The following is a 22,433-nucleotide window of genomic DNA, read 5'->3' on the forward strand; positions in this document are numbered from 1 at the left end:
AATGAGATAAGTAGATATTGATACACAGATATATGAATTTTCATACACTTATAATATGACGAATTCAAAAAAGTTTTATCCGTCAAATGTGCTAAATATTATGTAAACTATCAACTTTTTAAGCTATAATGATGTTACTACAATGGTTAAAAATGTTTCCTGTGAAACAGTGGGAATAATTCGTTTTAAAAGAAATCATTCATCATGGATATAGGAAATAATTAAGATTCTATAATCATTGCCCTATCAACCTAGGCCCTTTTCCTGAGTGTTATGAGGTTTATGTTTTGATTTATTTTTGTGTAAACCGTAATATAATCCCCCTGCCACAGCAAATCTGTAGACTGAATTTCCATTTGCCTGATTATATAATTTCACTAAAATATGTTAGAAAATTACCCTTTTTCCATATTTATTTATATTTTCCTATTTTTCCTATTTGTCGGTATGGAACTATTGTGATAGCTTTTTGTTTACAGTGCAAACCATGGATGTATGGATGGATGGATGGATGTTTGTGACAAGCAAACGCGAAAAATACTAAACCGACAAGGTTGAAATTTGGTATGATGATAGATGACATCCCCGATTAACATATTCTTACCTCAAAAATTCTTTCAGTCTCCGCCCCGGTGGCTCTGGCTCTGGACTTTCTCTAGTTAACCTTATGAGAATTCATATTTAAAAAAATTAAAGAATTTTGTCAGCCGTTTCCCCCGTTTCAACTGTACAAGTTGGTTCTATGATATTAAACAGCATTAAAAAGTTATAAGGCTTGCCAAACAGGGTGCAGCACTATTATGTTGTTTGTTTGCATTGATGACCACAGCTAATTTGAACCAACTAGCAAAAAAAAGTTGTGGTACACAATGAGAACTTTACTTTTTCCATGGTCTAGGTGCAAGAACATCAGGACTATGGTAGATGTGTGCTACACAATAGGATACCGTATAAATTAAGAGACCAGTTTTTTTTTTTTTTAATCGTGTCCTCTTCCATAACTGCAATAAGCATTTATACTTATATGTCAACCCCGTACGAAGGACGGGTACTCTGCTAGTAACACAATAATACAAATACAGTATACTAATACAATAATACTGTAGGTTTCCGTAGTCTGTGGCCATAGGTTCATCTGAACTGTCAATCAATTCTGAGAAATTCACAGTTGTAAATTCTTACATTCTTACTAGTCTTTTTCTAAGTTCACGTCGCACTCGCAATTAGTTCGCATGTTTTATGTAGGAAAACAGGTATGCCCTAAGTCATAGCATTTGTAGGTTAAGTATAATAATAACAAACATGCTTATCGTAGGTTTGTAGGCATACTTGTTCAAGAATATGCCGTGGTAGGTTTTGTTTATAAATTTTATGTTTTAATTCTTGTCTAATGACGATATTGATTTGTATTAGTGCGAAAATGTTAATTTATTTGTCAAGGGCATGAGCGGCCCTCTAGTCTATGTATGTTACATGAAGCACAACATGAAAAATAATAAATTAAAGGAAGGTAAAAAACGGATCAGTTGCTGAAGGTCTGAATCTCGGAAGGTCTAATCAGACCTTCGACACACATTTTGCAGTTTGTACTTGATGCTGAGGATCCCATGAATCCTGTACAAAATAAAAAAAAAATGTTTCATTCAAACTACAATTTTATTATTTTATTACTTTTCCGAGAACCAGCCTTTATCAGGACTTCCGCTCCCACGCTAGTTGGCAACGTCAACTGTGCTATATGAAAACAATAAATCTTGAGTAAATATACTGTAATGTTGAATTTTGAGGTTGTGGTGTTCCTTCGTAAACACATTCAATTATAATCTAGGAATATGTAAATTTATTGTTATACGTTAACTTTATTGATATTCGATTCGCTACAGTACTATTAAACCTATAACATTTTCAATTCATGTGCGTTGTATTTTAGAGTTGGGGAAACAAAAGAACCCTGTGTGCAACTTATTTATATGATACTAGCTGTGTGCCCGTTCTACGCACGGGGATCTTAAAGTAGTCAGTTGAAACCTTCTTATATTAAGAAAAGCAGTTGGTTTGCATATTTTCAGATATGCTGGCCAAACTATTATATATAAACCTTCGCAAATACAGTATCTGACAGTTTCAAGCCAAAACAAATCTATGAGGCATAGCCCTAAGGCCTATAGTTGAAAGTTACTTCCCACAATGGCTAAAGGCATTTAAAGTACTACCTCAACCTTACCATTTAACACTTTATTCGGGTTGACATTTTCATTATCAAGGTGCTCTTGTCCTTTTCGTGACACTGAGAAATAAGGACATAAATGCGTTACCAACAGACATACACACAAAAATACAGAACTTAATTAGGGAATTTGCTACGTTTTAAGCATAACAAAGTACATATAAAATTAGAATTTGAAATCTTTGTCAATGTCATCAAATTTTATCATAACAATTTATATTTGCTTGGACCGAAGATGACCCGAAATGCTGTCGAAATGAAGGCTTACTTTATAAAATGAAGTACTATAGACAATTTAGATTGGTAATGGTAATTTAACCTATAATAAAAATTACCAAAATAGGCCACGAACTATTGATACATAAACAACGTAAATCGTAAACAATTCATGATGGTTTGCTAAACAAATGTTTTACTTAAATGAGTTATCATTTTCTTAGCATAAACTAACATTTTGGAATCCAGACAGAAAAAGCAAAACTTATACAGTTAAGGCATCAATTAAATTGAATAAGGCTGTAATACCACTGTATAAATAAGGTGCAACACCAACGATAACTAATTTGTAAATTACAGTGATGTGTTGGTACGTAAAAATGATTCTTGCTGCTACCAACGGTTCTAAGGAAAAAAACCAGTACCAAAAACCAACGTTTACAGTTAAGAATTACGTCCGACAAATTAAATGCGTTAATCAAGTCCCAAGGTTATTGATTTCTTGGTTTTGGATTTTCTCGTGAAAATTTATCGGCAATCAAAATTATTTCCCATTAATTGCTTTATTCGTAAACAACTTTTAATGTAAACTTATTCAGTTTGAAAAAAAACAACCTTATAAAAACAACTGTTTGTTATTTAATAGATTACGCAGGCCTATTCTCTAAACAATGATTGGTATATCTTTTAACATTAGAATGAAATGTGACAAAAAACACGCAATGCTGGGTTTTTGGACGTTTGTAATTTTATTTCTTAAGTAGGGAGGCCGTGTATTCTAGGGAAAAGTACCGGTAACAAGGATTGTCGTCGAAAAGGTTGTTATGAATAATTGGGTAGGCGTAAGTACCCAAGAGATGGGCTATGGGCCTATTGGCTGTATGGTCCAGCGATTGCATCATACGGTGAGTAGGAACAGAAAGTGACACATTGGAAAAGCGAGTTTAGCATCATCCATAAACCGTAAACCTCTGTTATAATCACCCACTGCAGTTGTGATTTTTTACTTTACACAACCACCATCGAAGCGCCGTCAATGAGTTAGTAAGGCATTGGCGACGATCATTAATCAATTCAAGTTTCCCAGCCCTATACAACACTGATTCAAGGTTATCAAAACTCAAAGAACAATTTTATACACAAAGAATCTCTGGTTCCTAACCTGGATGATGTTATTAAATTTCATTTACGGTTTCACTATATTATTCCACTTGCGATTAATTAAATCCGTTATGTAAGACAACGATTTTAATCTCACTTGGATAAATGGGCTTTGCCTTCAAAACGTGATCGGAAATGGTTGTGGTATTTGTAAACATATCAGTGACAGCGAGAAAAAATCATCTTGATCCGAACAGCTGTTCGTTATTTCATAGATCCTCTTCTATCTTCTATATAAATAAAATTAGAGTTTTGTCTGTACATTGCTCAGAATTATATACTTTTAGGTTTTTACGTTTTATACATTAAAGAAGCAGAAACGAGCCTTATCTCAATTTCTGTCTCTCTGTCTGTCCCTTTGTCTGTAACACTCAAGATGGCATTTTACGCAATCTTCTCCGTGAAAACCAGAGTACATATCAAGATCCAAGTCATTTTAATGTATTCACTGGATTGGCGAGAGTGTCTTTAGTGATTTAGCCTCACTACTTTGTAAATAAAATTACGGACGTTCAAAAATGCAGTTTTGTGCGATTTTTGTCAAAATTTCGTTCAATTTTTATCACATAATCGTCTATGAAATAACGAACAGCTGTTCGGATCAAGATTATTTTTTCTAGCTGTCAATGACATGTTTACAAATGTTGTTTACAAATACCACAACTATTTCGAATCACGTTTTGAAAGCAAATCCCAACCAAGTGAGATTACAAACGTTTTTCTTACATAACGGATTTAATTAATCGCAAGTGTAATAATATAGTCTAATAATGTAACCGTAAATGAAATTAAATAACTAGACATCGTCCAAATCGGAACCAGAAATTCTTTGAGTATAAAATGTTTCTTGAGTTTTGACAACCAGAAAGAAGAAGACCATGAATCAGTGTTGTATAGGGCTGTGACACTGAAATGATCGTCGCCAATAGCTTACAAAAAAGGTTTCCACTCATTGACGGCGCTTCAATGGCGGTTGTGTAAAGTGTAAAGTAAAAAATCACAACTGCAGTGGGTGATTGTAACAGAGGTTTAACAGAGGAAGTACTAAACTCGCTTTTCCAATGTGTCACTTTCTGTTTCTACTCACCGTGTGATGCAATCGCTGGACCATACAGCCAATAGGCCCATAGCTCATATCTTGGGTACGTAAGCCTACATATTTATTCATAACAACCTTTTTGACGACAATCCTTGATACCGGTAGGCCTACTTCTCCATAGAATACATGGCGTAAGGTAGGTTCTTACGTAGGTACTGGTTCTTCTCCTTAGAACCGGTAGTTTACAAATTTGATATCGTTGGTGTTGCACCTTATTTATTAGAGCCGTCCGTATTCAATTTAAGTGATGTCTTAATTCTGTATAGTTTTGCTTTTTCTGTCTGGATTCCAAATCTTAGCTTACCCGGTATGCTAAGAAAATGATAACCTATTTGAGTAAAACATTTGTTGGGCAAACCATCATGAATTGTTTACGCCTTTATATTGTTTATGTATCAATAGTTCGTGGCCTTTGTTTGATTGTTGTATTGTGTTGTTTTGTTGTATGTTGGTAACGCATTAATGTCCTTATTTATCAGTGTTTCACGGAATGGACAAGAGCACCTTTGATACTGAAAATGTCAACCGGAATAAAGTGTTAAATGGTGAGGTTGAGGTAGTACTTTAAATACGTTTAAGTTAACCGATGTGGAAAGTAACTTTCAATTATAGGCCTACTTTAGGGCTACGCTTCATGGATCTATAAAACATTTTTTAGTTTAATCATTGGACATATGGACCAACACGATCCGGGTGACATTTAATTGCGAAGCATTTATTTTCGCTTGAACTGTCAGATACTGTATTTGCGGAGGTTTATATATAATAGTTTTGCCAGCATATCTGCAAATATGCAAACTAATTGCTGTTCTTAATCTTAATATAAGAAGGTTTCAACTGACTACTATAAGATCCCCATGCGTAGAACGGGCACACAGCTAGTTATGTGATAAAAATTGGACGAAAACTTGACAAAAATCGCACAAAACTGCATTTTTTAAAGTCCGTAATATTATTTACTAAGTAGTGAGGCCATATTTTAATGGCTAAAGACACTATCGCCAATCCAGTTAATACATTAAAATGACTTGGATCTTGATAGGTACTCTCGTTTTCCTGGAGAAGATTGCGTAAAATGTCATCTTGAGTGTTACAGAAAGACAGGAAGACAGACAGACAGAAATTTAGATGAGACTTGTTTCGGCTTCTTTAATGTATAAAACGTAAAAATAACCTACAAATAAATGATTCTGAGCAATGTACAGACAAAACACCAATTTTATTTATATAGATTCTCATTGGTTGCAATTTAATAAGTGGTGTAGCAAAACACAAACACAAAATTTATTGAAATGAAATTAAGTCAATGTTAAGTGAATACTATTAACAAACATATTTGCTACATAAAGACATTTAATTGAAGCCTAAAAAACAGTTCGAAAAAGGCATTCTATTCTTTATACTAGTAAAAATTAAAATGAGGGTATAAAAAATAGTTTTCAAAGATCATGTTGATCAATGTACATTCATCTAGTCTTGAAAAAATAAGTATTTAAAAGCTTACTCCAAACATAATGAAGTTGATCGGTTGTTAAGAAAATGTCATCATTTTTCAAACCATGTAAACCTTATAGTTTTCCAACTGTTGCCTTGTTTATTTTTTTCTTTTTATGTTTTTTTTTTACTTTATGATGTTTCAATTAATGGTTCAAATATTCATAGTATATATATTTCTGAACAAGAACATATACCCATGTATATATAACTAATAAACGTTCCATAAGCATTTTACACGAGAGAACACTATTCGGCAAGTAGCCGGTCATCGTAACCGGTCATCATGAAGGAGCTTGGACGTCGTGCAACAGCGCTGAGGTATATTGGACGTCGTGCAACAGTCAAATATTTATTGGACGTCGTGGCACTTGGACGTCGTGCAACTGGCAGCGACTTTGGACGTCGTGCAACACTCCCGCAAATGTAACTTTTTTACAATTCTATAGTGCGCTGTTTCACGACGTCCAAGTGTCACGACGTCCAAAGCTTGTAGAAAGACTATATTTTTGGCATTTACTGTACTTCTGGACGTCGTGGCACTTGGACGTCGTGCAACAACTCAAAAATTATGTTTTGGACGTCGTGGCACTGAATAAATATTATTGGACGTCGTGGCACTTGGACGTCGTGCAATGCATCCAATTTCATGAGGTAAATTATAAATAATGTATCTGGTAATGAAAAAAAAATATATCGAAAGGACTTTGGTTTCTGCTGTGAACAGTGCAAGCACAACACTGTCCGTCCATCTAAAAAAGAAGTCAAGAAACATGACCATGATAGCCTAGTCATCATTTTGACATCTTGAGTAATGGAAATTGCAAAACAATCTTATATATTTAAAAAAAATACCAACAAAGCACTTTAATATAATAAGTTATAGTACAATTTTGACATGGAAAAATAATAAAACATTAAAAAAATTGGTTTTTTCGAGGTCGTTTGGCTCTTCTACCTGACCGATTTTCATGATTGAGGTCTCAAATATTGAAGGCATGCACCCACAGATTTGCCATCAAGCATCGGCATATAATTACATATCTATAGTCTCACTCGGTTTATACGTAAACGAAATTTGCTCTCTATGTATTTCTTATGGGAGTTAAATTTGGTTTCTCTTTGCCGAGTTCGTGTTATGTCTTCTACCAGAACCAGACCGATTTTCATGATTGAGTTCTCAAAATGAAGGTATGCACTAAAGGCGCGTTCACACGAGGATACACGATCTTGCCGTACCAAACTGGAGATAGCTTTGAGGTATATGGCGAGTGGAGACAGCCTTAAATCACTCCAGTACCTTTTTAGAGTACCATACAATACAATTTCCGTTTAAACAAAAGTAACAAAAAAAATTCCGAAAGTAACAATTTGGTCACTACTCCACTTCACACTATCGGCCATCTTTAGTATAGAATCCGTATAAACTGACAAAACGTTATTAAAAGGAGCAAAACACAACCACGAGTCGTCAGATCGCAAGCTACCGGTACCGGCTTCTAGTCGGCGATAACACTATTCACACAGGGCGACAGGGTTGCTGGCGAGTGTACCACGTGACACTTCAAGGTCAGCTACTGGCGACTACTCGCCCCAAAAGTTAAACATGTCCAACTTTCCTCGCGAGTGAATTTTTACTCGCCGGCGAGTGCTAGTCGCCGCTACTTACTGTTCACACATAGCGATTAGTAGCCGCTACTCTAGTCGCAGCGAGTAAAGTCGCCATGTGTGAACGCGCCTTTACAGATTTTCCATCAAGCATCGGCAATATAATTATCTATAGTCTCACTCGGTTTTCGGTTTATACGTAAACGAAATTTCCTCTCCATGTGTTTCTTAAGAGAGTTAAATTTGTTTTCCTACAGTCACCTAACAATGTACACGTTCTCTCACTGATTTGAGAAAGCAAAGTGGCCAATTCACTCATCAGTGAGACAATGTTAACATTGTCTCACTCTAATTACTTTGTCTCACTCCAGATTTGGAACGTGAAGGCACGAAATAGTGAGCGCGTAACATGCAGGCAACGTCGTATGCGCGCGAAATACATTGGCAGCACTGGCTGTAAATCAGCTGGTCAGCTGTTGTACTGTTGTATTTGTCACTTCACATTAAATGTTATATTAAAAGTTCACTTCTGTGTAAAAATAGGTTATGTTTCTTCACAAATTTATTTGTTTTATGGTAACTGTAGGAAAAGTATAATTTGCAACTCGAGTTCAAAGTACAATTGCCTCACTCGAGAAACCATTCCCCGAAGGATTTCTCTCGAGTGAGTCAATTGCTCACTTTTCTCACTAGTTGCACAAATAACTATTTCTTTCTTTTCCAAGTTCGTTTGGCTCTTCTACCCGTACCCGACCGATCTTAAATGATTGAGGTCTCAAATTGAAGGCATGCACGCAAAGATTTCACATCAAGCATAGGCATATATTTACAGTATTACTCGACCAAAAAACATAATGTGATTCATTTTCAAATTCTTACTTTAATTTAAGGTGTATATCACCAGTTACATAATCCTATATATTTTGGTCTAAGAACCTTCAGTGAAATACCAGCTTTCATTTAAGCTATTAGTTATTAAAATCGGAAGAGTTTGAAGCAAACGTAAGGTGAACAACTAACCAAAAATAATTTTTCATGAGGTCTTTCTATGATTAAAAATCAATAGCTCCACTGTTTATGTTTTAGACTCAAAATATTCAGTAAATTATAGGCTTTTATTTGAGTTATTGATCTTTACAATTAGTTAAGCTCAAGATACTGTATTACTCAATCAAGAATCATAAATTTGATTATATCTTTGATATTATATTTATTCTAACGCTGCAGAGCAGAATGGGCCCTCAAGTTTGGTACCTACCCATTTATTTTACTCAGTGCTAATACCTATATCTTAAATTTCAAAGTCAATGTGGATGTGTTTCTTTATATCTTCCATAAATTAAACACTTTCAGGGCCTATTTGGCTTAGGCAAGATCATATAAATAAATTTCCATCAGGCAGGAATCTATTGTCTATTATACAGGGTGGGGCAATGAGACCGCCTCAATTTGTTTTAGCTGTCACATGTTAATTGTTGCAACAACGAATGATCAGCTGTGCTTAAAACATCAATTAAACTATGCCATTTTTTTAAATATTATGCCCGAGGCTATTAACACTGAGATTTTGATGTGCAAACCTATTTTTAAAATAGTGGTTCTTGTGCAAAAACTCAGAGATTGTTTGGACCACATTCCATCCTTAGTCAACCTGACACTGTTCCAGATTGGAAAACAATCATGAACAGGGTAAAACTATTTTGGATAAACGCTTAAACCTAAAAAATATTCGGTGGGTGCCTCAAAACTCTTTGTACACCAGCAAATGTTGAAAGAGTGCGAGTCGCAGTAACTCAAAGTCCAAAGAGATTTGCCAGGAAGCTGTTGTTAATGAAAGCTTTACGTTGGCTCCTTTTTTTGGAAAGGGGGGGGGGGGTTTCTAATAAGTTACTTGAAGTTCGAGGTTTTTCAAAGTCACCCCACAGATTTGCTTGAACCGAAGCTAAGAATTGTCCAAAAACTAAAGTGATTCCTGAAGAAATGCTGGAGGAGTATTTGATGGTGTTTTCAAGTGCCTAATGTCAAGTAGGACAAGGACGTCACTTGCAGGATTTCGTTCTCAAGAAATGGAAAAATGACTTTGTTAAGTTAAAATGGCAAAAGATAAGCTGTGTTTTGATGTGCTATTATACAGGGTGTCCCGTAACTCTCTGGACACTTGTATATAGCGTTATTCCTTAGGTCAAGACAAACATATTTCACCATAGGAACATGGGTCTGTGGTGTCTAGTTTACCGACTGTCGGTATTTATGTGTTTTTTACAAAAAAACTAATAACTCCTAAACGGTTTGAGATACAGCTTTGATATTTTGCAAAAATGTTAATCTTATTAAGACCTATTATCGTTAGAAATTATACTAAAAAATCATTAACCGTTTCAAAATGGCGGCCATTTAAAATATTTGATGCCAAATTTCACGAAAACCGTTAACTTTACAAAAAAAAATGCAAGAGACAAAAAAGTTTGCAAATTGTATGTAGTTTTCAATGATACCTGATTTGTTAAGATTGAATAAATAATAACAGAGAAATGTCTTCTTTTCTAAACGCATGACCACTTTTCTCCATTTAAACAATGCTAAACAACGTAAAAGGAGTATTAGCATTGTTTAAATGGAGAAAAGTGGTCATACGTTTAGAAAACAACACGTTTCTCTGTTATTATTTATCCAATCTTAACAAATCAGGTATCATTGAAAACTACATAAAATTTACAAACCTTTTTGTCTTTTATAATTTTTTTGTAAAGTTAACAAGTTAAAATAAAAGTTAAAATAAGTTAATAAAAGTAAAGTTAAAATTTCATGATGATTACATCAGTAGTTTTTTTGTTATGGCACGGCAACCTCTGCAGCGACTTCTGGCAGAGACTGTACCGTTGGAGCTTATGAAACTTGGAGGTTATGAACCGCTCTGTTTCTTTGATATTTAAACGTTGGAGTTTGTGAAATTTGGACATTGTGAATCGGTGATTATTTGAAAGTTATAGTTTTGGAGTTTATGCAATTTGGAGGTTATGAAACGCACTGTTTATTTAATATATTAACGTTGGAGTTTGTGAAATTTGGACATTGTGAAACTGTGCTTATTTGAAAGTTATAGTTTTGGAGTTTATGAAGTTTGGAGGTTATGAAACGCACTGTTTATTTAATATTTTAGACGTTGGAGTTTGTGAAATTTGGACATTATGAACCTCACCCATTTTGAATACTGTGCTGCGGCAAAGCGGCATGGCTAAACGTAGTCCACAAGCGTCTACAAGGTTTATTCTATTGTCTGTGCTACAAGTGTCTGATCACTTATGGCAAAGGAAAATATCCCCACCGCAGCAAACCTGCAGACTAAGCGAAATTCTATTTACCTGATTGGATTTACACTCATTGTATTGTCTCCTTAAAAATATGACAGTTATAATAGGGAATAACTTATTCCCTATTTAAATAGAATTAGTTTAACAAGTCCCCTACTTAGATTTGCTGCAACAGGGAGGGTAAAAAGGTGTTTTTTTATTTCTAAAATTTTGATAATTTAGTAAGATATAAATACATTTTCCAAATTTGATCAAAATATGTTCATAAGCAAGCAAAGTACAACAGTTTACCTATCCTCCATAAGAATAACATGGGAATTTAAATTGATATTATTTTTGAATTTTCTCCAACCATTGTGCGCATAATTAACGCTTCAATAAAATAAAACGCCTGTCCGTTGAAATAAAATAAAATAAAAAATATACTAACTTTTAAGCTCTACAAAATGAATGACTTGTACTATGGCGTCTCAAATGATATATTGATGTACGCGGATAATACAGTACACTACAATTTTTGCTAGACATATTAATCATATTATGGCCAAAAATTCTGTTAGCACATTGTTAAGTGAAACGTCTCAATGGTTTGATGGAAATAAATTGGCTTTGAATGCAGCCAAAACTCAATAAATTATGTTTAGCATTAATAAAAATGTTTCCAGTGACGAGTCTGTAAGATTGCTATGTTTCACCTTCACCCTGGATTCGGAGCTTGCGTGGGGTGACCACATACATAGATGCACTTTGTGAAAATTGAATAGAGTAAGAAATGTGGGAAAAATTGACTCGAAACGAATCCGTTTTATGAATTTCCGGCACAACATACTAGAGCTGAAAACGCACGGTCGTCCCATAAGTGTTTTTCCTCAGTACCTTACTTTTTTGAGGTAGGGGAGAGTTATCATACATATTCCAAATCCAAACAGAACAGTGGAGAAGGACTATTTAAGACTATTTAAGTCTGAGAAGGGGAGCAATCTTCCCCATTCCTCATCAATCCTGTGATTATCCATCATGTGCTCAGCAAGTCCTGACGTTGAAGAGGCGGGACATTGAAGTTCTCTTGTACTTGGGTTACTCTGATATTGGAAATCAACAAGTGTCAGATTTTACTCATCACAACAGTAACATTATATTTTTTTATATTTATTATGCCTGATTTGGAAACATTTTTTGGATAAATATTTATGATTTTTTTTAAGGCCTACCCTTCACCCTGAAGGCCAGAACTGCACAGTTTGGCCAGAGTCGTCTTCTCCCCACACACGCACCGTATTTTCGAACTGGCCTGAGCATAGGAGTCACGCGGTAGCTTTCTTCGAATGCGTACTTTTTAAGATCGACAGTCAACTATTGGAGATCTTGTGGCAATGGCAGTTATAGTGTATGTTATAGCAAATGGGAAAAAGGGAAAGAGAAACATGTGGGCGAAGTCATTGCTTGAAAGGGGAAAATATTATCATGTCAATATACTAACCAAACTTCAGCCGAAGTACAGTGTTTAGAGTTTGGAAGAACTATTTACGAACGGACGAACTAACTTAGCTGGAGTTATAAATAATGGTTGGATTTTTTATTGTCAAGCATGACACTGTTATGAGGTAATCTGTGAAGCCTCACAAAAAGTTAACGGCAACATTGCGATACTTTGATGCAGGCAAGACACTGGAAGATCTGAAGTTTAAAACTAGAATTGGACTGCGGGATTCCACATACACATACCTGCCTTAAGGGCAAGCTGCCTTGAGGCCGGGCCTCAGGTGTTTCCCATCCCGCCGTCCGGCCGCCAATCCGCCTCAAGGAATCGCCACACACTGTCAGTCCTGCCTTCAGTCCAAGACTGTACAGTCCAAACCTTGAGGCCAAAATGAACGTGTATGGTAGGCCTAACTATGGAATGAAATTTTGGTGTATCTGAAGTAGAGAAATTTACCATTAAATACAGTACCAGTTCAATCATCACACTTAACTTCTTTTTTATTCTTTTAGAGAAAATGAACAAAAATCTTGTTTTTTTTTTATTTTTGTATTACATTCCAACTTCCAACGGACAGCTCCATTTTGATATTTGGTACAATTTAGTGCAATACAAACAAGACAATATAAACTTGTGATCACATTACCTAAAAAATCATAATGTTAGGCATGTGTTTCGTTAGAACGTACACAATAAAAATGGACAACTCAAAAGTCAATAAGTTTTATCACTACGCAGCACAGGCACTTATTTAAAACAATGTAATTTATGACATAGTATTTTTTCGCCCAACTGAAAAGTTACATAAAATCAGTCAAAGAGCGTACAGAAGAGAAATAAAATCTTGAAGAAGGGGGAATGGATTCTGGATATAATTTATAATAATTTATTTACAAATAAGGACTAACAACTGATTTTAAAATTAAGTAACCTAATGTTCCCAAAAACGACCAGATGATGGAGTCAAATAGCAGCTTTCTAATAAGTAACCTGAAATAAACAAAAACATGGTTAGTAAATAGTTTGGTTACCACTAAAAGATAGCTCGGGTGGATTAGTCAAGATTTATTTATGGCAAGCACAGTAGTTGATTGAACAATTTGTAAAATATACATAAAAGTATGTAAATTTAAGCTCAAACTCATCAACAATATATTATTTGACAGTAGCGATTTAAACCTAGTATATCAAATGGTTTTTCAACTTTATTCACTAATTACAGATCACAAATGAAATTATGTTAAGTACATGACACAAACACGCTTTAAAACGTTCACTGCGGCTGGGTGATGGCCGGGAGCGTGGACAGGTCATGCACTGCGTGGATGAGTGTGTGAAAATGTTTGAATTTAGTTTTATCTAACAGGAGAGGCATATAATAGCATGTAACGAGTATGTGGACTTAGTTAATGGTGTTAACCTTATGAGTATTCACATTTAGAGGAATTAAAGAATTTGTGGCCCAAGGCCACGGCCTATTCGGCCTAGTAGTAAATCTGCACTGACTGTGAGATTAGAAATGTTGTTTGTTGTTTTAAATGTATTTCCAAGGGAGATCATGGAAGCCAACGGCATTCTTGGAATTGCCCGCTATAAGAGCAATGTTAATTTTGTTATTTTTAAACAGCCGCTGAAGAGTTATTTACCAAATCAAAATATATCTAGCCTTAGTGTGAGATTAGAAATTTGCTGTGTAGGTTTTAAATTGGTTTTTGAGTTAGAACGTCTAGTCTCCAAGGACTTCTTCTAACTGCGACAAAAAGAGTGAAATTATAAAAAATGTGAGCATTTAGTATTGTTTAATGAGTAATAAATAGGTGTAGAAACAATAATGACTATTGCGCTAGTTACAAAATATGGTTAATAATTTATTGAATAACATATTTCTTATACCGTCCGTCATAGTCAAGTCAAGTCAATCATTTATTTTCACATAACGTTTTACAGATCCAGCATAGCTGGGAAACAGGTGAAATGGTCATGGACAATTAAAATACATAAAACTATAATAACTATACAATATGCTAAGAAATCAAATATATACATCATTTAAAAAATCATCAACTTTGTAATACCCTTTATTAAGCAGCAATTTGGTAACTTCTTTTTTGTATTTTTCAAAAGATTCTAATGATTTAATATTATCAGGCAGTTTATTATACAGTTTTTTCCCTAGGTATTGTGGAAGGGTTTCTAGTGAGGCAAGTCTATGAATGGGCAGTTGTAAATCATCTCGATGTCGTGTTAAATAATTATGGTTATGGTTTTCATTCATAAAATATTCAAGATTTTTTTTTAATAAATATTAAAGTTTGCAGGATATAAACAGACGGAAGTGTTAATATTTTCAATTCTCTAAATAATAATTTACAGGATTGCCTAGGCTTTGAAAATGTCATAATTCTAAGGATCTTTTTTTGAATTTTGAAAATGGTTTCGGCATTTGAGCAGCTGCCCCAGAACTCTATTCGATACAACATGTTTGACACAAACAAAGTATAATAAACAATCATCCTTGTTCTGAGGTCAGTAACATGCTGCAGGACAGACATCTGGAAACAGACTGTATTTAGTTTATTAGCTAAAACTGATGTGTATTTATCCCAATTTAAAGTGTTTTGTACCTGAATACCTAAAAATTTTGTAGATGACGTTTCATTAATAATTTCCCCCTGAAAATTAATATTTAATTCGATGGTTTCTCTGTCATGAGTAGTTTTGAACCTGACAATTTGAGTTTTAGAACAATTTAGACTCAGACCATTTGCTCTGAACCATTTGTTTAAATCTTCAAAAGTTTGGTTTATCAAATTTTGTAAATTGTTAGGGCTGTTTGATTTTAATATAGCTGTTGTGTCATCTGCGTATAGAACAAGCTTTGAGTTTATGTTAAAAGGCAGGTCGTTAATATAGATTAAAAACAACAAGGGTCCCAATATAGAGCCCTGAGGTACACCACAATAGATCATTTTCCATTTTGAAAAGTTATAGATGTTATCTTTAAAAATAATAGTTCTTTGAAAGCGGTTTGTAAGATAGGATTTCAAAAACTTCAAAGCAATTGGAGAAAAATTGTAAAATTTAAGCTTAGAAAATAAAATATTATGTACAACACAGTCAAAGGCTTTTGACAAGTCACAAAACATTCCAGCAACATTCTGAGACTTATCAATGCTGCAGCCGACCTCCCACAAGAAGTCAGACAGAGCCTGAGTTGTATTACGTCCTGATCTAAAGCCATATTGTTCTTTTACAAAAATGTTATTATTTTCAAGGAAAAAAAGAAATTTGCTCAGTAATATTTTTTTCAAAAACTTTAGAAAAGGCTGGTAAGATAGAAATTGGGCGATAGTTATCTGAGTTTGTTTTACTGCCATTTTTATGAAGCGGTTTCACATCAGCATATTTTAACTGATAAGGAAAAATTCCACTTTCAAAAGACTGGCTTTCAATCTATCATGCTATCATGGAAACCCCACATAGACCAGCTCTGCAAAAAGCTAAGTTCAAGTCTCTACGTTATACGTAGGATCAAGCAAGCTTGCAGCCCAGAAGTAGCCAAAGTTGCATATTTTGCTCTATTCGAGTCCCACCTCAGATATGGCATTGCGACTTGGGGTGGAACATCAAAAGGCAACCTGGAAAGAGTACTCCTAAAGCAAAAAAGAGCAATTAGATGCCTTGCCGACCTGAACTACAGAGACAGTTGCCGAGAAGCCTTCAAGAACCTTAAAATTCTCACATCAATTTCACTCTACATAAGAGAAGTCATTATCCACACCACTAAAACAGCCCAGCCAAGACACAGAGACATACACCAGCACAACACACGACATGCCGCCAATTTTTCCCTCCCACAACACCATCTGAGTCTGTACGAGAAGAAACCATCCTACAAAGGTGCTCTGTACTTTAACAACCTACCAGAGCACCTCAAGAGAGAACAACCCAATCTGCTCAAGAAGCACCTGACAACATGGCTTATGGACCGGCCGTTCTACTCTGAGGATGAATTCTTAAACAATAAGCTACCATGAAAAAAGAAGAAAAAGAAGAAAAAAATTCTAATTGTAATTGCAAATTACTGTAATAGTTTACGTACATACTGTACATTTTATGTACCTGACACATGAATGTTCTCTAGGAATATTTCAATAAAGATTTTGTCTATTGTCTATTGTCTATTGTCTGGTTTATTATCTGACTTAAAGGTCCAGAAACAATGTTGGCAGTTTGCTTTATCAGTTTAACAGGAATTTCGTCCCAACCAGCTGACATTTTGTTTTTAAGAGTAAAAATTGCTTTTGCAACATTCTCTCTGGAAACAGGCTGAAAGTTGAAATGAGGTATGTAATGATTATTGAGATTAGTATCGCTAAGAAATTTGTGGGCATCTAATTCATTGAAGAGAGCAGAGTTACATTTCGCAATGTTGGCAAATTTATTATTAAAATGTTCAGCTATTTCTGTGCCATTACCAATTATGCAATTATTGTCTTCAATATTACTGAAACTAGATTTATTTTTAAGGACACCTAGCTCTGAGTTAACAACTGCCCATACAGCTTTACTTTTATCTACACAGAGTTCTTAATGTAATTACTGTGAGATAGTTTCTTGGCTGAGTTACAAACAGATTTGAACACCTTTTTATACCTCTTAACATATTGAATAAAATGCTGGTCATTTGAATGTTTAGCTAGCCTGCATAGTTCTCTTTTTCTAGCACTTGACACCATAATACCTTGGGTGATCCACTTTTTTGATTTTACATTATTTTTACAATTTGCTTTAATGCTTTTTAAAGGGAAGCAATGTTGAAAATCCAACTTAAATTTTTGCAAGAAATTATCAAAATTTTTTTGGGCATCATTAAGTACAGTGACATTCCATGAGGATTCATTAAGCACTTCTAAAAACCTTAGCGTGTTTCTTTTATTAAATATACGTTTTTTTAAACTATTGCTAGTGTTAAGCTCAGTTTTTAACCCACAATCAGTTAAGATAAACAAGGCTCTATGGTCTGATAATCCTAATTCTATATTGTAATACTTTGAAAGGTCTCTTCCTCTATTAAAAAGTATGTTGTCTATACACATTTGAGATTTTTGATTAATTCTGGTTGGTTCATCTGAGTAGTACATATAGCCATGACTTATTATAACATTTAAAAAAGAGTTTTTATCTTGCTTGTTTTTACAATCATTCAGAACATCAATGTTGAAATCACCTGCTATATAAACAAATTTGCTGTTGGTTTCCTTTTTTAATAAAACAAAAAACTGTTCTAACTTTTTTTTAAATAATTTAAAATTACTAGCATCTGGAACACGGTATATTGAAATGATGACTGATTTTGAACTTGGTATCTCAATACAACATCCCTCAAATACATTATCTACAAAATATACATTTAAATCATTTCTCTCCTTGACTACTACATCAGATCTAACTAAAATACAGGATCCACCATGTATACCTTCTTTTCTACAGTAAAAAGCAGCTAAGCTAAAAGAATTTAAAGTATTAAGAACAGCTATTTGATCAGGTCTTAGCCAATGTTCTACGAGACATATAACATTTATATTTGTGTTCTGTAAAATAACATTAAGATTATTGAGCTTGTTTGGAATCCCGCCTTGAATGTTTAAGAGCATAATACTCTGAAAATTCTTATTTTCCAACTTATCTAGGTTGTTAGGTCGATAAGTGGGTGTTGACAGTTTAAAGTGAGAGGGGACAGGATGGGATTGGAGTCAAGTTGGGATACATTTTCACTACAACTACTATTTACATTGAGTGATCTTGTGTCAGAAACAGGTGCATCCCCACTGTCACGTGTGATTTTCACCAAAGTTGATGCTGTTGTCGGTCTTCTATCAGCGACATAAAAGGTCTTCATCAGGTTCCCTAGGTGTTGTCTAATCCTTACAACAAACTCAACATAAGAAAGACCACATCTTAGAATTCTGGTAGAAGATTCGTTGCTTACTACAATCATGACTTTAGCTTTTGTTTTTTGGTGGAGCTCACATATTTTTGTAACAAAATGTTCTATGGGGATATTGTCTCTGACACAACCCATTGGGGAACAAACAATTAGTTGATGCCTTTCTGGTGATGTGTTCTGTATGAAGCTTTCGAAAGATTCATTATAGTCTTCAATGTTGGGTTTTGTGTTAAACTTAGGCTTAGTTACTAACCCATAAACAACTGCATTGTGGAATTTTGGTAAGACAGAGATTTATTAACAAAATCTGTCGTCAAAGGTTTGTTGAAATGTTTCTTGAATGCAGTTGCCACACCTGCACTCATGTGCCTGTCACTGTCAATATCGGCAGATATGCAGTGGGCAAAAGCTGTATGTTTTAGACCCCTTAACTTGTGAATCACGGTGTTCATGTCCGCCTCCATCACAGTGATCGGTGCATCTTCAGTAGGCATTTTGATGTTAAGTTTACTGTAAGACGACGAACTTAAACAGCAATCCTGGAGTAGTCTTTTAATTTCCTCAGCAATCTTCCTTTTTCCTTTCTTGTTAAAGTAAAGTCCGTGGTTTGTATATAGGTCACGGGGCAAAAGATGTAGTTCTAGAAGTCTGGTGTTTGATGTTGAGTTCTTCACTTTTTCCGTAAGCTCATAATTAATTTGAGTGATTTTACTGTCTAGTCTAGGTAAGTCATGGCGCATAGGAAGAGAAGCAACTATTAAATTAGCCTTTATAGAACTATTCAGTAAAGTGTGAAAGTCTTTCATGACATTCTTTGCGCCGTTGTGGTCAACATTGTTGGTTCCACCCATGATCAAAATGAAATCATTCTGGTCAAAGTCTTTTGAAATTTCAGAGATATCTCGAATAACATCAGTCAACAATGCCCCAGGTTTTACAACGGCCGTTACATTAAGATTGGTATTCTGCGATAAGAGGTTACTAAGTCCTCGGCCATGACTGTCAGCCAAAATTAGTAGCTTATTAGATTTTTGTAATTTTGTCAAACATGGATTTCTTTTTCTTTTTACAGGCATAATCTTTTTGTTTGTTTGGGTCACAGTTTCACCCGATGGGTTATTGTGGGTTACTTTTTCGCCTGTGGCACCTGCTTCAGAAAGAACCAAAAACTTGTTGTTACATTCAATAGTAGGGACCTCATTGTTCTCTGGTATTTTTAGGGGATTTTTAGGCATTTGCCACTGATCACGATAAGGTTGAGAATTTCTTTTATTCAAATTTGGAAAACAATTTAGACATTTTGAGTTATACTGATTACTTTCCTGTGATTCTAATTTTGATTTCCTTAATTCAGCATTGTCACATTGTAGCACACTAATTACAGCCTCTAAAGATTTTATGGAGTCAATCATATTTTTGGTTTCTTGCTTGAGTACTTCACATCTGTTACAAATAGCTTCAGTAGACATTTTTCTCAAAGTGTCCTCTTCGATAGCAGCTTCAGCCGTTAGTTCTTTATTAACATTTTGTAACTTCTTTATCTGGTTTTCTAAGTGTGAAATTTTAGAAAATTAAATCATCTTCCTTTTCTAGATGGGTTTTAATCAGATTTTTTATTTCATTGTCTTTCCCTATTATTATATCCTCTAGTTCCAGTTCACGGCAAGTTTTAGTATTTTTTGTCTCATGCAAGGCATGTTTTAACTCTTCATTTTCTGTTCTGGTGCTGCTAGCCAACAAATTACTGGCGACAGGTCCACTATGGCTATGAAACGTCTGTATAGGTATACATAGTCAATGCTTTTATTTAGAATAGGCTATTTACATACATTATATGCTTGTGACTTTGTCAATTGCACACATGTGTTTAAAGACAATAAAAATCTTTGACTTTGACTTTTGAGCGATAATAGGTGAACGACTATCGCTTAAGTCGCTCGAAGCAAAGTAGGCCTTTAACCACAAAAAGTGTCAAGATTCTAAACTTTAGAAATAACAAAAGATGGTGTACTTACTTCCGATAATGTTTGATTCCCTGAGGTACAGTATCCATGGGCTCATTGATCAGATAGACTCTCATGCCTTTCAACCCCTGAAGCCAGAAGTAGTCCCAGTCTAGCTGTCTCAAGTCATACAGGAACAGCCTACAACAAAGTGATACATCTAGAAATAGTTAACGTGTTCACTACCGATCGTCAACTATAGTTGACACCAAACTTTACTAAGTCTGCATCTACTAAGTCTGTCTTTACTAAGACACTGCCTTAACCGACGGGCCAGATGTCCCTTTTGGACCAAGTTTATTTAATTAAACATACCCACAGACCAATCTTTTCTATTCGTTTTCCTGATCGATTATTTCAAATAAGTTTTGTCATCGGCTATAGTTGACATTGGTCCATCACTTACTTCGTTGTATGTCTGATGTCTTTATAGATTAGTAGTATCATAGATGAAGTAATATAATGAGATAGGCAGCCATATGGAGTTAAGCGTGGGCGTTTTTTAGCCTAGTAGTGTGCTGCTCCTAGCGGCAATTGCGAGCCCTAAAATCTGCGTTACCAACGGAAGCGCAAACAATAGCATTGTTTCCCATTGTACATGCCCGACGCAACTTCGAGAGGCCGCTTGCCGGCTCATGGATAAAGTTTACTGTGTCTGTTGCTTGATATTTAACCTCGCAGTGTGCGTGTTAGCGTTAAAAATGTTATTACTAGCTACTATATTATTAAATAAATAAATAATACCTATACTAGTGGATATTATGTGAATGAAGTATTATTTTAATGTTAGGCCTAATTAATTAACTTTAATAATAGGCCTAACTAAATTAGTATGCTATATTTATATTACGCATAAAATGTTAACTAACTATATAAAATTTATTCGATTTACTATTATAATTTAGCATTTAATTATTCACTTGGTTGGGACGCAACAAAACTCAGTTTACCTATGTTTGTTTACTTTTCTGGTTAAAAATACAGAATGTCCATACGTTTTATTTTCATTTCCACCTAACCAAATCTAGATTTCTAGCGAATTTCCCTATAAGGAAGTACAGTAGCTATTAACGTAGGTGGCACGGTAAGACTTAGGCCCGGGACCGATTAGCATTTTCATTTCTATGTCCACAGGGGCTAAAAACACTATTGATTGAAATTGTTATATGCATTTGTTTGTATGTAAACTAGGGGTCTGCGGGTCCCCGATTTTTTCGGGTCGGGTCGGGCCAGCGGAAGGCCCGAGAGACCGGGTCGGGTCAGAGATTTGTTCGGGCCAAGATCGGGTCGGGCCAAAAAAAATAATTATTAGGCTATTTTTAAAGTTGTAATAAGTAATTTTCAAAGAAACACTCTTATATACATTATTACAGAGGAATTAACATGTTAAAATTAGAATTAAATATTAAGTTTGCTCACGTTTAAGAACAAAGACACAACAGAGCAATTATTGCCTGTCACTAGCCAGAGCCAGTCGTCTACTGACAAAACAAAAGCCGTGACGCTACAGTGCAAAGAAAACAAAGTCAAAAGAAAGACTATTTATCCAGAGGTACCAGTTTAATTATTTATTGTTTACACCATACCTAGTTTAAATTATATTTTAGTATTTTATTTACATAATAAATTATAAACAAAAGAAATATCTGATATCGTGTACAGATCTGTATCTTGTTCATTATTTTCCTTTTGTCCTTTTTGTCATTCAGTAACAAAACAAAACAACACTTCTGATCGTCTGGTTCGGCATTTTATGGTCACTATTTAATTTTTTTTTTTTTAAGTATCAAGTATCAACAAGTCTACAAAGAGGTTAGGCCTAAATATTTTATAATTTTATGAAAGTTTTCATCAGTAAAATTATTTTTTTCTTAAGTTAGATTG

General features: G+C 34.7%; 1 protein-coding gene across 2 annotated transcripts in view; it reads right to left on the minus strand.

Annotated features, from left to right (window-relative positions):
* Window positions 1-13,468: 13,468 nt before the first annotated feature.
* LOC128987885 (fatty acyl-CoA reductase wat-like) overlaps window positions 13,469-22,433 on the minus strand; it is a 60,763-nt gene continuing 51,798 nt past the window's right edge. For both annotated transcript variants that reach the window (XM_054408960.1, XM_054408961.1), the window contains 2 exons: window positions 20,562-20,690; window positions 13,469-13,586 (listed from right to left, as the gene is read on the minus strand). In XM_054408960.1, coding sequence (XP_054264935.1) covers window positions 13,487-13,586; window positions 20,562-20,690 — 229 coding nt within the window. In that variant the 3' untranslated portion in view covers window positions 13,469-13,486. The remainder of the gene's footprint in view (window positions 13,587-20,561; window positions 20,691-22,433) is intronic.

The sequence above is a fragment of the Macrosteles quadrilineatus genome, unplaced genomic scaffold (genome assembly GCF_028750875.1).
Source record: "Macrosteles quadrilineatus isolate MER2022 unplaced genomic scaffold, UCM_ALF_1.0 Scaffold_2__2_contigs__length_208266976, whole genome shotgun sequence".
NCBI classification, from domain to species: Eukaryota; Metazoa; Arthropoda; class Insecta; order Hemiptera; family Cicadellidae; genus Macrosteles; species Macrosteles quadrilineatus.